At 37.4% G+C, this 16,769-nt stretch overlaps 1 protein-coding gene across 1 annotated transcript in view; it reads left to right on the forward strand.

Annotated features, from left to right (window-relative positions):
• LOC140666393 (ubiquitin carboxyl-terminal hydrolase 48) overlaps positions 1-16,769 on the forward strand; it is a 51,854-nt gene that overhangs the window by 18,179 nt on the left and 16,906 nt on the right. Inside the window, exons 13-16 of the mRNA XM_072893540.1 lie at positions 131-237; positions 7,626-7,756; positions 8,488-8,607; positions 11,508-11,633. Of these exons, the coding sequence (XP_072749641.1) occupies positions 131-237; positions 7,626-7,756; positions 8,488-8,607; positions 11,508-11,633 (484 nt within the window). The remainder of the gene's footprint in view (positions 1-130; positions 238-7,625; positions 7,757-8,487; positions 8,608-11,507; positions 11,634-16,769) is intronic.

Below are 16,769 nucleotides of genomic sequence, written 5' to 3' on the forward strand. Positions count from 1 at the left end.
ATCGCGCTCCTTCTCTATCTCCCAACACATTTCTATGCATATTTTATTATAAATATCGAAAGAGAACTTTATATATTTATGTTTTCCTCTTTGCCAGAATTATAATGAAAAATCATTTTAATTGTTACAGATACAGCATAGTAAACGCGGAAGAGTGGCCAAAACTCATGCAGTTCTACGAAGTCGACTATCCCATTATTATAAAAAAGACTGATGAAGATTATTTAACAAATCCCGGTAAGTGCAAGTTTTGTTTATTGCAAAAGAAGACATGAAAGACGAACATTGCGATATTTATAAACGTTATTTGCGATATAGATTGCGAGCTATAATTTCAGCTATGATATTATTAAACATATTGTTATGCAAATTTAATGTTTCACCGTTTTTTAATTTATTATTCGCGATATTTTGTTATCGAATGGTTTCTTTGATGCGAAAAATATCGTTGATGACCATAATACATGATAAGTTATGCTCAATGATCGCGTTTAGCGATATATCTTATACAGATAGAAGGAGAACGTATACGCGTGAATCGCTACGTGAGTTTCCTACTCCGCCCCTCTCTCCCAACCTAACCTAAGGAATAATGCCAGAAGACATTAGCCGCTGATTTACATAAATCCACCTCCTCCTGTCCCCCAGTCCTATCTTGCCGGTTGGCTTCTCCTCCAGGCCCCAAAGTGTCTCATTATAATTAAGAAGTATCCTGAAAATTAACTGGCAGAAAAAGCAACGCCACACACCGGGGATACGCGGTGGGTAAAACGGCTGTAAATGGCCTTCTCAAAAGTTTCTCACTCTTATTTCGCGCAATATGCTAGAATTTTTCATTGTTCCTACTTTATCGATTTATCGTTTAAATTTATTTCAATTTGCTACCCTATCCGCAATTTTGTAAAACCATGAATTATTTTATAATAATTTACAATTTTTGCGTTAAAAGAATATAAATATAATCGCTCGCATAGATTATAAATCGTCGAAAAGTTAGAATGAGAATACCGAGAATAGACTCGAGCGTGTATTTAAAGAGCAACTAAGATTCATTCAAGTTTCGGGCACGTGTCTCGGCTCTTCTCTTGGACGAGCGATCCTTGTCGGCCGTCCGGCAGGCAAATTGGGTCCCGACGGTAGCACCGAGGAACCGTTGGATACGAGAATGGATACAATGTTCACATCCCGCCTCGTCGTCAACCGCTGGCCGTCGCCAACGAACGGTGTTTATCGTGCGGCGCGAAGGATCGGGATCTCTAAACATCCCATTGTCTTGTCCGTCTCCCAGTCGCGAGTACACCGCCTTTTTTTCCGGGGCATTTGTCAAGGCGCTCTTCCGATTCTTTTGGCACGACAAGGAGCTACGATGCCGCCGCCTCGACGACGACATCTGAATTGCAAAGACTTCGCCTTTTCGTTGATGGCCGAAATCGAATAGCGATATCACGATAGCGGACATCGACGAGTCCGCCGGCCAAATGGAGATGTTTGTGAAGTTAAAGCGACGATTTTTATGGTGCACATGCAAATGTCGAGTTAATAATTCGCTAAATATTCTGATTACTAATAATTATTTTTACGTGTTAATTGTAATCGTCAGTAAATAGAGAAAAAATTAAAACAAACATTTGCTGGAAATTTGCTAATATAATATACAATATATGTATAATGTTTATTATATCTGCATTTCTCGCAAGCTTTATCCTACCATCGAATTATCTCGTTACGATCGTTTTCGGTGATACTCTGAAGAACACGAGGAGGAGCCGAATTACGGACAAACAGACGAGCTTATTTTGAGGGCGCGCTTTGCGGGCGAGAGGTTTCGGGTAGGCGCGAGGGGAAGAGGGACGGATTGCTAAGTACAAAAAATAGGGGGTTGCTTTCGGTGACTGATACGGCCCTGACTAACGAGTCCTAGCCGGACGATCGTGCTACTCTTAAAGCCTCCAAGGATCCCCTTTTCTCGCTCTCTTCCTCTCCCTTCCTGCCCGCCGTCTCCCTTGATCGTGAAGGCACATTAGGCACCGTCCAACCTCGTATCAATCACCCGACTACCCCCGATACCGCCCGCTCACCAGTTGACAGAACCGGAGGTGACGCGATTGAATACCGCCCTCTACGCCTCGTTGCTCCTCCGACCGCCTTGATGACGACGATCCCGGAAAACCTAAGCGAAGGGAAAGAAACGTTGCCTCATGCGAGACAAGGGCCGATCGGTACATAAGTCAGATGTTATACTTGGTTATAAAATTTATTCCGATAAGTGTACGTTAAATATTTGCAAGTAGATGTTTAACGAAACCAAGTAATGTATACTAATTAATTGAAAGGCTTAGAATCTTACTTTATGATTTCCAGTATTCATTCAAGTGAAATATTTGGAGCGAATCTTTTAAATTATAAATCTATTTTGTTTTTTAAACGTCCAATATATTGATAAAAAAATTAATATATAAAATAAGGTTTTTTTTTTTTACTTTTTAATGTAAATAGTCGTTAAAAAGAAATTCTCAGAACATTTTTAGAAAAACATTTTTTTAGTATCGCATATTTAAGCACGCAGAGAACGAGATTTCTCCTCGAGTTGCGTATCGTTAATTGAGTCCTGTCCCGCGCGATTATCTTCAGAGAAGCGGCTTTTATACGCCAGATCAAAATTGATTCTAGAAATGTAGTGGCGAGTTGCTGCTCGCTGTTTCGTTTCCCCGAACGTCGCTCGTAAATATCGCTTAGGCGCCATGCGGTGCCACAAATCAGGCGTGTCCGTGATACGGCACTGGTTGTATCGCAAAACCGATGAGGAATGAGTGAGCGAGAGACTAAGAAAACCATGTACGCGGAACAGACAGACGAGGAGGGATGGAAACCGGCAGCGGCGACGGCGGCGACGGCGGCGGCGGCGGCGGCGGCGGCGGCAGTAGGAAGAGACCGGCCTCAAATTAATATTCGGACGGCGATTTAGATTTAGAACACGAATTTGCTGATTAGTTCCCTCCCTGAGAATGCGGTCGCCTACGTTGCAGCGGCCGTCCTTCCATAAACGTGCGGCTACAACGTAGGAGAGGGAGCGGTGGACCTGGAGATTCGAGATTTAGTTTCCTGAGGGGGTTGAACTTGCCAAGGGTCAAACGATTCAGGAGAGACATTTGTTAGCCCCCCTGTCTCCACCCTGCGACAAGTGCGCCGGACATGTCTTAATATATACATCCGTTGACCAATGAACATGCTCTTATGAGTCGTGCCGTCGTGCGGTCAAAGTCGTTGCACCGTTAATGGATACCGACTTCCATTCGGAATTTTTTTGTTTCAAAACTGTACAACTCTCCGAAACATGCTACTGTATTAGACAGACAATCAGTTCTTCATCTCTAATCGTAATTTTACTGAACAGAAGAATAATTTAATATTTGATTAATAACGATTTGTGATAAATTATTGAATAAAGAAATTCTTACAAGACTATATTCTATTCAATTTGATTCCGAGTGAGAAAATTATTTCGAGCGAGGGTTGAAAATTCATTTTTGGTCAGTGCGATGATTGCATACGTTTTTGTACGATGGCCAATATACAGATAAGAAAAGGGAGGCTTAGTGAAACATTAGCGTGCGGAGAACGGAAAAAAACCAGCGTTTTCGCGTAATCGCGCAGGAAACGAGCAAAGTCGAGCGGGACAAATTTCGCAGGGACGAATTAGCGCATCCTGCTAGATCTCTCGGAGCGCTCTCCCTCGCTGCTTCTGTTATCCCGAAGGAGATCCCCACTTGTCCGTGAATCTACGGGGGGTCCTTTTCCTCCAGGATTAAATGGAGCGCCTAGATGACCGATGCTCGTTCTCCAGTAGCGGAGTGTGCGAAGCGTGGTGAGAGGACGGGGATGGAGATTGGGTGGAAAACAAGATAAAACAAGGATAAAGCTCGCTCAGATCCCCCTCTTCTCCAACTTTTACTAAGATGTGTCTTCTGATTCTGTTCGAAGGAGAAAGAGAGAGAGAAAGAGAGACTCTCGATAATCCAGACGTGTCATGCGCCCATATTAGTTGATTTAAATCATTGCATTCGTTTTCTTTTAATTATTGACACGTTACAGAAAATTGTATATTTTTATCTATATTTTAATTGTTTTATCGTATATAAAAATGATAAAATATGAAATTATTAATCCATCTGAAACTGTGCGATTATTTAATTAAAACTATTATTTTCATTACATTTATGAATAATATAATAATTTAATTCTGACAATAAGATTACACACGAAAAAAATTTGAGCCTATTATGGTTGATATTTTGTTGCGTGATTTATCTTGTTGTCATTCCGAATTCGACGATTGCAGACGAATGAAGAAGTGAAAGATCTTATATCGTTTAATTAACGAATCTTGATCGTGAGGTTACTCATCAACGAATGGCGCATTGCGAGGGTCTCTCTCGATTTTCGCGGCAGAGTGACAATCACATTTTGCGGATTTCGAGAGAGACGCCAGTAATGCCGCCCTTGCTGTTATGCCAGCTCGGTGTCATCCTGTAAGAGGATTAGATTTCAACTTTGTTGTGGCTCTCGAAGACGTTCGTTAGCGAAATCATTATTATCACGTCGATCTTCCTCGGCTACCGCGACGTCGATGCTGCGCGTTAGAGGCGTCTACCAAGTCACGTTTGAGAGTTTCGTTAATTCTAGCTGCCAATTACCGATGCTTGTTACCGAGTAAATGTATTTAAAAAATTAGGAGTACTCGGTTAAAGGAAAGACATATTCTATTTCTTACCTTCCGAAGAATCACACACACTTAATTTTTTTTTTTTTTTAGATTGAATTAATGGTTTGTTGAATTCTTTCATATTTTATCACTTTCACGTACATATGTAAAATAATGATTGAAAATATATTGCAATTTTTGTTATTTGTTCTGTTAATATTTAATAAATTTATTAATGTATATTAATATAAAGTAAATAATATAAGTTATTGCTTTATTACTAAGCAATCCTTCAGTTTTGAAAATTTCAAAGAATTTTCAACATATTTGTAGAGGGGTGAACGTTTCTCGCCGTCGAATTACAACGGTAGGGGAAACATCAATCTTTCATTCACGAGATAATTCGGGAGTTATGAATGAAAGTTCTTCAGTCATTTCGTTCTTTTAATATAATAGCGAACGAACCTGATGTCTTGCCGCTTAACGTGTTTTCGATTTTGATCGAAGAGTTTTCTCCTGCAGTTTGGGCATTATAGTTTTGAATAATCATTTTGGGATCAATATCTGCACTTACAAAAGATCATAATTTATTTTTTTATTTGATTTCAAGAACTGATTAAACTGATAAATAAATAATGTTATATTTAACTATACAAGAATTATGTGGGAGGATTCAAATCCCTTGACGATGAATCGTAATATCAATATCTCGTTTCGAATTAACGCCCCGATATTAGCGACCCTATTTCATTTACGATTCTTTTCCACCCATCCGCTCTGTAATCACTCGCTGTAAATAATTGTCCTGCCAATTCGAGATTTATTTCGACGTATCCGCGATCACCGTATAATTGCTTTTCCTTAATCGATGATCAATCAGTCAAAGTGTGATTAACACAGTGAAACACTTTGTTTGGGTCGCTAATTAAGCGAAAAAAAAACACTTATGATTACTGATGATTACAACTTAACACATATTAATTTTATTGTATCTCTAAAAACTCAATAAAATTTCCTCATATACTCAATATCTTAAATGATTTTTATTAGTAATAATTATTTTCTGTTTGATTAATATCTTTAAAAAGAAAGAAATTTACTTTTAAATATAATTTTCTATCTGCTTAAATTTCTCATTTGTAAAACATAAATATAATTTTTATTTTCAATTAATATTTACATTTTTAACATACATATATATTAATAAGCTTCTGCTTAATATTTCATATATAATATATATTAACAGTAATTTACAATTATATATTTACATATGGGGGAATGCGATAGCAACTTGATAATCGCTTTTGTTAAAAATTTTACTTTGCAGATCCCAGAAGATTTCGATACGAGTCTTTTAACCGTACTAAATAAAATCTTTGGAAATCTGACTCTTTGTCGAGCTCCCGAAACTTCTTTCGTCGGTATCCAAGTTTCGACACTCGTTTATGGTTTGATTGCCCTTCGATGGTACTTTAGGGAAATGGACTACAGCTCTTCTTCGTCGCCCTTTAGTTTTGCACAACCACTATTGCGTATTATTTGCCAATAAAATCGGCCTACACTGTTTATTCCTTCAAACGCTCTCATAGAAACCTTTAATACTTGTGTAGAGCACTCCTATGATAAAAAGTCGAGATTACGTGAGCGGAAATGTAATTGATCGTCAATCGTAGCTTTACCTCGGCGAGATTTCTCGTCTCGACCGACTTGAAAAGTGCGGCTAACATTCTCGATAGGTACTGTTTGTAGTACATCGGAAGAGATTTGCATTCGCGACCCTACGAATCTCTCATTAGCTTAAGCTTCTCGTATTTCCGATTAAACTCGATAGCAAACGATCCTATCGCACGGATATCCCCGCACCGGTGGGTAATTAGGAATTCGAAGGGAGGACCTTTGAATTCATTTGGCGTACGGGTCCTTTCGCGTCCTATCCTTCGTTACGGAAAATTAGTTCGCTGCGCGCGATCGTTTTCAATCCACCTCGCGACGGCAGATAACGATCAACACATTCTTCATTTTCTCATTTTCCGAAATTTTCTCTTCTATCATCGAGAGAAAATATATCCGAATATGTGCATTCTGTTTGTATTAATCTCTTTTGCTCGTTAACAGGTAAATAGGCTTCTTACGCTGTTCTCTTATTGGTTTCTACGAACCGTAATTAGCGATACGCGGGGGGTGAAATTCGCATTCAGTCGGGATCACGATTCTCCTTCCCTTGCGTTTTCCGCCGTTGGAAAACTGTCTGAACATGACGTAACGCTCCGAGAGTCGCTCGGATACGAGCTTTGGTCCGGCCGAAGCGCTTTTTGTGCTGTCCGACCAGCAACAATGGCCGCTTCTTACACCGCCCTGGTCACCGTATATTATTAATTACTGTATTAATCTCACCGGCCATAAGCAATCTATTATACATGGGATAAGAGCCACCGACCATCGCCGCACCATCCACTCACCCGCGCGCACCCTCTAACTCGACTTTCTAACTGCCGTCCCGGTCCTCTCTCGACAAGGGCTCGACGAGAGGCCAACGAATCTGACCTCTGAGGGTGTTAATAGTTGCGTCACATCGAACCGCGTCAAGTTAAGTTCCTGCATGGTTACGAAGATCGTGATTATATTTTCTGTGCATTGTGACATTTTCGAATCGCGTATGGTTCAATTTAGATCAAAGCATTAGTTCGTTAAAAAATTGTATATTAAAGAGATAGTGAATTTAATTTATCATATTTTCGCGGATATCCGGATAAATGAATTTTTCGAGATTACTTTAATAAAACTGATAAATATATAAAACATAAAAGTATCTAGAGAATATTTGGTACGCGCGATGCAAAAGACAAATAGAAACATTTTCAAAAGTAGCATTAATAATTTTTAATTATATTTAGCATCACAAAAGTATTTTGTATTGTTCCAGGTTTATGCGAAGCCTGCATGTTAGCGAGGGTTGAACAGGAACGCCTGGAAAGTTTGAAATATGATAGAGCGACAATCTACATCAAATGCATCGACGATAACGAAGACCCTAAAACAGAAAACAATTCTGAGGTAATGTAAAAATGTCTTTAATTTATTATTTATTCAACATGCTGATGATTACAGCTTAACTTACGAAACGATTAATTATTATAACATTTTAAAAATTCTTTATATATTAGCGGGTCAATTAGATATTAATTTTATTATATGTACACATTTTTATGCAAGAATAGAGTTATCGGAAATATGGAAAATATTGAAAAATTATTAATGTATATAATATTATGTTAAAACAATGTCGCTCATTTTTTGTATGCAACATTTTATAGAATTTTAAGAAATCTTATATCTTGTGTATATGTATATACATTATGTATATATACATAAATAAATTATACTGGTTTGTTCAGACGAGCGACAAAGAAATTTTGTTAATGGACGGACATGCCGAGTCATCGAGTGTTCTAAAAGCAGTCGTCTTTTCAGATTAATTCTAACTGATAACGATGAATTGATGCCATCTCACGCACATTTCATAATATAATAAGTATTATTACGTCTCTACTTAAAGTGACTTTAAGAGATCTACTTTCTCTTATATAGCTCGCTTTTAATTCATTGATGATTTAGGAATAATCGTGTAAGAATCACATTTATATACATTTTTGTTTGTCTTAAATGTTTAAAGTTTTTTACTTAAACAATTTTTTTATTTTTTATAAATATTTTTTATAAAGAGAAAAATTATTGATTAGAGAGCACGTTTTTTATTCTCAGATATTTTCGAATGTTTGTCATAGGTAGCAGCAAAAAGGCCAAAAATGGAGAACGTACGTCCCTCACGAACTAGGAGAAAATTAAAAGGCTCCCATGAACTCAAAGTTTCGTCTGAAATTACCTTAAAAGAACTCAAAGTAATGGTAAGTGTGTAGTGTTGTATTGACATAAAAGTTACATTTACATATAATATTAATTTTATCACAATCTTTGATCTATCCTCACATAACTATCTCATAAAATGGGTACAATATATAATGAATTAAATTTTGGATAAAATTCAGCATTCTTTCATTAAAAAAAAAAAAAATTATTTGAAATAAATTTTAAAAAATATTGAAACATTAATATAAAATAAAGTTAAAAAAAAAAAGAATAAAATAGATTTAAGAGAAAAGTTTCAATAAAAGTTCGATATTTTAACTTTTTGTGTGCATTTCTCACCTGCTGAAAACAATTGCCGAAAATAATCAATCAATTTGCGCAAATTAATCCTATGGCATGCTCTTGTTAGAATTAAAATGAGAAAATCCGTGCGCGCGAGCGTGCGTTTGCCCGAAACCGATAAGCTACTCCTTGTCCTGCCATTTCGGCTTGGCTGTTCATTCTCGAATGGACGAAAGAGTAGTAAAGCGTAGTTATATGGCTGGTTAGCATATGCTCGGGCTCCGGCAGTGTGCTTAAACTATTAAGCGTATTTATATTGCGAGGCCGTAGCCATCTCTTTCCCCTCCGCCTCTTCTCCAACGGAGCCACTGGCAAAAACCCGAAAGAGCATAAACCTCGCGCTAATAACAGGTCTCCAACTTCTCCACTCCACTTCACTCCACTTCGCTCCACTCAACCTTCCATTTGACTCTTTCTCCCTGCTCCATCTCTCTTTATCTCCTATACCTTTCTCTCTCGCGCGTTTCTCCTCTCTATCTATTCACCGTGCTCTCCTTCGGGCACGAATTTTTGTTCGTGCCTCTTTCACCTCGAGGAGAGCACACGTCCCTTTTTAATACCCGCCCGCGAGAGAGGCTGTCGGCGTCAATGGAAATACGAGACGTTTCTTTTTCTCATTCACTGTGTATTTTTCTTTTTTCGATGTCATTTTGTATCTTGCGATTTGATTTTGTCTCCCATTTAACCGCAAAAGTTGAATAAAAAATTTTACTTGAGTTAAAATCAAGCTTTAGATACTATACTACCCTGTAAAAATTACAAAATCATCAGAAAGAAATGTATGAAAAAATTTTATACACATATATATTTATTTTACTTTAAAACGAAACGCATAAAAGGATGATGTTTTTTTGATTGGAAAATCTCGCAGCGCGACGGCGGCGGCGCGGCGTCACGATTCAAGGGTGTCACTGTTCACAGATTGGTTCGCGCTTGACGAAAAATGCGGGCGAGTCATGCCGTGCGCTCGTTACTTTTTATCATCGGACAAAAAGATCGCCAATAAAAATGTTTGAATTTCATGGTCGAATGCAGTTATGTCGCTAGCAGTGAGCAAGCAGCAAATCGGGACAATAGCGGCGCCGCTACTGTTCTTTGCCGGCCAGTTTTACGCAATCGCGTTTTCTATAACGCTTATATGAGGAAGTTTCTTTAATTTCCTAATACATTGCATATTCCCAGTTCCATTTTTTCCCACGACACGATAAAGCAGTCGATCGCTTTTATTGCTGTCCTTGCGCAGACGCAATGACAGAAAGTGTTCTCCACGCAGATAATTTATTCACGGGAGGAAATTACGACTAAAAACGCGGTCGCCCCAGATTTTTCACTGATAAATTAGAAAGCAAGTTCTACATAGAAACAGTTGTTATACAATCCTGGGAATTGCCAAAATGTCACGTTATCGAGATATCTCTGTGATAATACATCGCAAATCTCTGATGCAGAGCGTGCGCGGCGAACGTCAGAATTCATAAAGATCAAAAGTTCCTCAACCTCGGGGGCAATTTGGCATCCTGCCGCTGCTTCACAACCTTGTTAAGCCCACCTCTATTTATCGCGCTCGTTGAGCATCTTCCTTTAACGAGGAAGATTATTCGAGGTTCTTTGACCCTGACCACATCTTTCCCTTGTTCGCTTTGTTCGTCATTTTCTGCCACTTGTATAAAATTTTGCAAACATTTGTCATATATGAAGATTGCTATGACGTAACACAAATTTATCGATCTCGCAAATAAAATTAAGTCGCAATAAAATCCACGACGTTTATGGCTGTGCTATCTCGGCAGTAAGCGATAATTTGATAAGAAAGTATTTCCATCATACTTCCAGCTCGTACAATGCAAACGCAAAATCATTCGTGTACTCATAATTCTTATATACGGTCTCTTATTCGCTTTCTAGCACCTTCGCGATGTCTTTCCTCTCGTCCCTCTTGCCGGTTTCTGACTGCACTCGGTTTAGTTCGTCTCGATAATCGTAAAACAGAAACCGAGCTACATACACTCGCACTAACGTTAAAGACAAGGCAGCGGCGCAAACTATCCCTTCACGTTACTCGGGTTCCACAAATTAAGCAATTACCGAGACTCGTACTCGCACACTTACTTTTAGAATCTCAAATAGAAGTTCTGCCTCCGTTTTTCCGCCAAAAATCAGCCATAAATCTTGCTCTAATTTTTTTTAGTAGCTTTATATGTTAAATATGATGTAAAATACATTGTAAATGCATTTAAAATGCATATTGCTAATCTTGTTTTATGAAAAAATAACATATGTGTTATTGATTTCTTGACAAAAATAATCGCATTTGCTTTTTAGAAAGTATAATTGTATAAGATATATTAATATTGTAGTCAGAAAACATCTCTCTAAATATCTTGATTTGAAATGGTACTATAAAAAAATGTGTAAAAATAATATAAAGTAATATGTAAAATTATATTGTAAAATGTAATTGCAGACTTGACTATTTTTGTCATGAAACCGATATTAATTATGATATTAATTATCGCTTTATTGAATTGTTCAATTACGTAGCAGATAAAGTAAAGATCAATTCTTTTTTTTTTTTTTTTTTTTTTTTTTTTTTTAGACGATGCAGATTTGTGGTGCTGGACCATACGACCAACATATAATGTTAGGAGAACACGAGCTTACCGATCATAGTCAAAGTCTGGCGTCACTCGGAATATTTCCTGGAGCGCTACTTACATTAAAGGTAAGGCTCAACTTGACTTTTATATTCATCTATTTAGATAAAATAATAGAAATCTTTAGAGGAAAAAAGTAAAGGAGAGAAATTAGAAACAATTAAGAAAGAAAAATTAATAATGCATAACAGCTTATCTGTATTGAAATGAAAGAAAAAACTTTTAAAATTTTTCACAAAGCCAATATCGCATCGGATCTATTTATGAGAATTCGCAAACATATATATATCTGCAAAGATGTATTATATTTTTTGTGAGATTAATTGAACATGCTCTCTCTTATGAAGAGTTTACATTAGCATAAATCTATTTTCACATGCAATGCATGCATTCATACAAGGATTTCTCTAGAAGTACTTAAGATTCTACACTCTCTCTTTCTCGATAATGTTTTACGATTCATCCGGCGCGGCCTCTCGATGGTTCGCAGTGGCGTCTTAATTGTCGTTACAATGATACGTTTGTTCTGCCCGAGTAGCAGACAGTGACAAACAGATGCAATTTAGATTTAAGATCTAGCTCGCTGTTTCCCTTAAGTTCGAGACAATGGATAAGTAACCAGGGCCGGCAATGGCCTCAGATAACGGCGCCAAGACCGGCGTTTTCGTGCCGGGATTAACCGCGAAAATGCCTTATTTGAGATTAGAAGTGTTAATTGTACCTTTCTAGTCGGAATTGTGGAGTCGTAGAAATCGAGGTTTGTCTCTGAGGAAAAGCTTAAATCTCTCAGTATATCACTTGCTTGCTAAATCCGCCGATATGTAAGCAAAATGAAATGTTATCACTTACATTTAGAATTTAGATAAGCGTAAGAATAAATATTATTCGCATTCTACCAATTGTATATAAATGAAGAAGAAGATTTAATCTTATAATTTAATCTATTAGATTAGAGAAAGTTAGTGTTATCATTAATTTATTATTATTTTATATTAACTCTCAGTCGATGCTGGTACATCCTAATATTTGAATTATTCGCGAAATATGCGTTAATGATATTTACACTTTTATTCACGGGCCATGTTATATTTTGTGTTGCATTTTCGCATTTTTTTATACGGAAAGTTCAACCCTCGCAAGGTTTTTATTGAAAGCAGCCGTTTGTGGAACGGCACTGCGGATAAAAATTCTGTTCACTTGGTACTCTCTCTCGTTTGGCGAAATAATTCTAAGATTCTAGCACCATTCCTCGGTTCACAGTCGACTGATTTTATGAAAGCGACCAGTAAGCTAAGCCAGTGAACGCACGCTCTCTGCACCAGGGACAGAGTCTCAAAACCGTTAACCCAAGTCGTGCTATTCTATGTTCGGAAAGAACAAAGAGAGAAAGAGAGAGAAAGAGAGAGAAAGAGAGAGGAAGAGAAGGAGATGTGGCCTCCACTGGACTGGTTGACTGGTTGACTGGTTGCGGTTGCACTAGCTGCGAATATTCTATATAATTGCTATCTTACCTCGGAGAATCCAGTTTAGTCAACCTGACAACGTTTCTACCGATTGAAACGCTTCGATAGGTTTTGCGGTTTGCAGAAAAATTCCTTTCATAACATTCATACGCGTTGATTTTCGTGACAAATTTTTATGATAAACGACTTCATCATCTTGTCCTTCAAATACGCGATTCAAATTCTGTCAAATCAGTAATAATAAAATATATTCACATAACATTTTTCTACATCTTGTTCTAAGATTTTGTATCTTTATTTTCCGATACAATCGTTCTAGAATTCTATATCGCCGTAATATGAGACAGTATGAAATTATTGATTCTCGTAGTAAGCATATAACGACGGTGATAAATCCTTTTGAGGCACATTTCTAGTTGCTTTTAACTATCGTAACCATAACGTGACTGAAAAGTACATAACGGGCAGGTAATTATTTGCGGTTAGGCGAATAACCGTGGGCCGGCTCCCAACGTGCACAAGAAGCTCCTCGAGAACGAGATTGTTTCGCGAAATCTGCCGTCGTAAAATCTGCTCGTTCACCGGACGACGAACTTAATGCGGTTCAAAAGCATAATTTATATCGCGTAAAATGGAGTTAGGCAATCATCGGTAGTCTTTCCGTATTTAAAAAATTGCTACGTTTTCATTAGGCAATCATTATGTTCTCTAAAATTTCCACGTGTCAATTTGACGTTAATTGAATTTTCAAACGTGTTTGCGTGATATTTAACATATTCTTCGAAAAATATTATTTGAAAATTAGTTTTTTATATTTAATTAATTTTTCTTTTTTAAACAAGTTTAAAAAAAAAATAAATTTAAAGCGGCAGTGAAATTAATTCTTTTACTTTTATATGTACATATATATATATATATATAAATATACTCGTTTCGTGAAATCAGGACAGTGTTGGAGAATTGTCAAGATATTCTATCCGCGGCGGATAGAACGGATTAAAGCGTTTCAGGCAAGGTTAGTCCTTGATTTTGCTACCGGTCCAGTATCGTGGGGCACGCACAATGATCAGGATGACTTGCGACGTAGATCGGTGATCGAGTGTCTCGCGAGATATCAGCTACCGCTCCGTCATCGTCCGTGCAATAATTCAAGGTCGTCGGAGTACAAAGTTAATATATCTTGCTACGTATCTACATTATATCACTATCTTCTTTTTTTTTTTCGTTGATCCGGTCGACCGAAGGAGATCAACGACATTACGTCGCGCGAGGTCGATCGTCTCTCTTTTCTTTTATGTCACTTTCGCTCCCTACTGTTCCCTACCTTTCCACCATCCAGTTTGTTTGTGCGCTTTTATGAGCACGTTACACGTCATGATTAATCGATCTTTCTTCATTGCAAATAAATCCTTTTTCAAGTAGTTATTGTATTGCGTTTGATTTATATGTTTGGTAAAAATGTTGCAACTTCCGAAGTTCAACTGTAAACTCGAGAGAAACGTTCGAACTTCTTGATGGAAGCAGAGATCGCATTTTTATTTAATTCACAATTTGTGTGTGAATATTTTTTTTTTATATCGAGAATGAATCATAATTATGTTACAAAATTATTAAAGATAAAGATATTTATAAAGACGTGCGTTTATCGCGTTTTGATAAAATGAACGTCATAATTGACATGAATCGAGGACAAGGGCAATAAAGGCGATAAAGAATAGCAAAGTTGTGCACAATGTCGGACGGCTAGGCTGTTTTTGATCCATCCTTAATTTTTCCCTGATTTTTTGCAATTCCTTCTCAGACTGCTCTTCATGGCTGATCGACCGGGGTCTTTAGAGTCGGTCGCTCGAGTCTCCAACGGGCGGCACCCGCGTTTGATGTCGTGTGACGAATGTCCGCGTTGGACGCGCTCGCCTTCCTCCTCTTCCTCCCTCTTCTGCTCACCCTCTTCCTCTCCCTCCTTCTCCTCGTCCTCTTTCCCCCCTCCCCCCACCATCGTTTCTATGTTGCTCTTTCTTTCGTACCATGTTTCGCTCTCTCTTTCTCCCGACCATTCTGCGATCCTTCGTCGCGCTTCATCCCGCTTTCTCGCACAAGAGAGAATCCCGTATGACGGAGGACTCGGTTGAGTCGCTCTTCACGAGCGCCAACAGAAAATTGGAAACATCCGATAGGGACGCTACTGCCGCGGCCACGATAAAAAGGTACGTGCCGCCGTCGGAACCGGCCCGCAAAATATGCCGATCCGTCGTGGATCCACGCGGAACAGTCATGCGGTCAGGTCCCTATGCACCTCGCAAACCTCGGGATTTCGCAATCTTTATACCTGCTCATGCTAGATATTTTACATTTTAACTCATTTTTAAATATCTCAATTTTTAAAGTTGAGTCTTTAATTAATTTCTCATCTAAATTTTTATTGCACAGTAGAGAAAAAAAAATAAGATAAAAATTGAAAAAAAAAAAACTTGGAAATAATGTGTATGATAAGCAAGGATATATGAATCTAAAATCTAAACAGCAGCCACTAATAAGTAATGATTAATCAATGGAGATTTTTTTTTTCAACCAACTTAGCAATGTTCTATTACACTATTATTATCAACAATACTCTTTATTGTATTTTTATCTATTGCTTTCCTATGATAAATTTTTGCGTTGATTATTTTGCAAGCAAAAGCTAAAAAACTGATACGTATATGTTTCCTTACTATTTTCTATTTATTGTATCCTGTCAATAAACGAGGATCCCGTTTACACGAAGATTAAAGTAAGACCATGCGCTCTCTTCGATGAACGACAGTAAATGTGCTCTTTCGTGCAGGTAATGGCGACAATTATCCGCGTCGGTAAACTCGACATTAAAATCGAATCATAATAACCAGACCTGGCCGAAAAGTCTTCTTCCTGAATTAGTGCTCTTCGGTTTCCAAGATCTGTAAATCTTTATCGAGCTTTCCTGTATAAACTGTAAAATATCCTACGTAATAACACTAGATATTTATCTCAATAATTCACTTGTGATTATACTTTTATTATATACTCGTAAAGAAGTACATATTTGGAAATAGAGAACGATAAAAGTAATTATAGGAAAAGTCTAACAATAAGATTCTTTCTTTCGCGCGCGACAAAATATTAATTTTAAAATTTGACATTTAATAACATAAATTTACACGATTATTTTTTCTACAAGAAAATAATCCAAGTTTGTGTGAATAAAATCTGTAAGGAAATGGGAAATAAGCATCTTCAAGAGTTTTTTAATGACCTGCTGTTAGCATTTGATTTTTTTCATATATATTGCTAATAACATAAGCGACAAAGCTAATGAGCTTTTAATTTTTCGCTTTAAATTGGTAAAAAATTATATTCACACTTTTCTTTGTATCGATTTATCGCAAGATTATCGCGTCTAGGAAGAGATTTATCAATTTACAGAAATTTCTGATTTAAAAAAAAATTACATGTGTGTATGTGAGTGTATAATAACTATGAAAAAAATTCGCGATTAGATATAAATGATATTTCTATTGCGATAAATATCAACAAGGACATCGAGATATTACAACGTTACATTAGCGATCATTATCGTCGGCACTTTTTTTTCATCGCCGAAAGACCGGTAGCTAGAGGTCAGTAGCCGGAACACTGTAATTATCGCTTCTAATTATCGATGCCTCCGTAGATAAGATCGAAGAAAGGGCAGCCGAAAGAGTCCCTTCGAAAGGACTCGGCTAT

The sequence above is a fragment of the Anoplolepis gracilipes genome, chromosome 5, assembly GCF_047496725.1.
Source record: "Anoplolepis gracilipes chromosome 5, ASM4749672v1, whole genome shotgun sequence".
NCBI classification, from domain to species: Eukaryota; Metazoa; Arthropoda; class Insecta; order Hymenoptera; family Formicidae; genus Anoplolepis; species Anoplolepis gracilipes.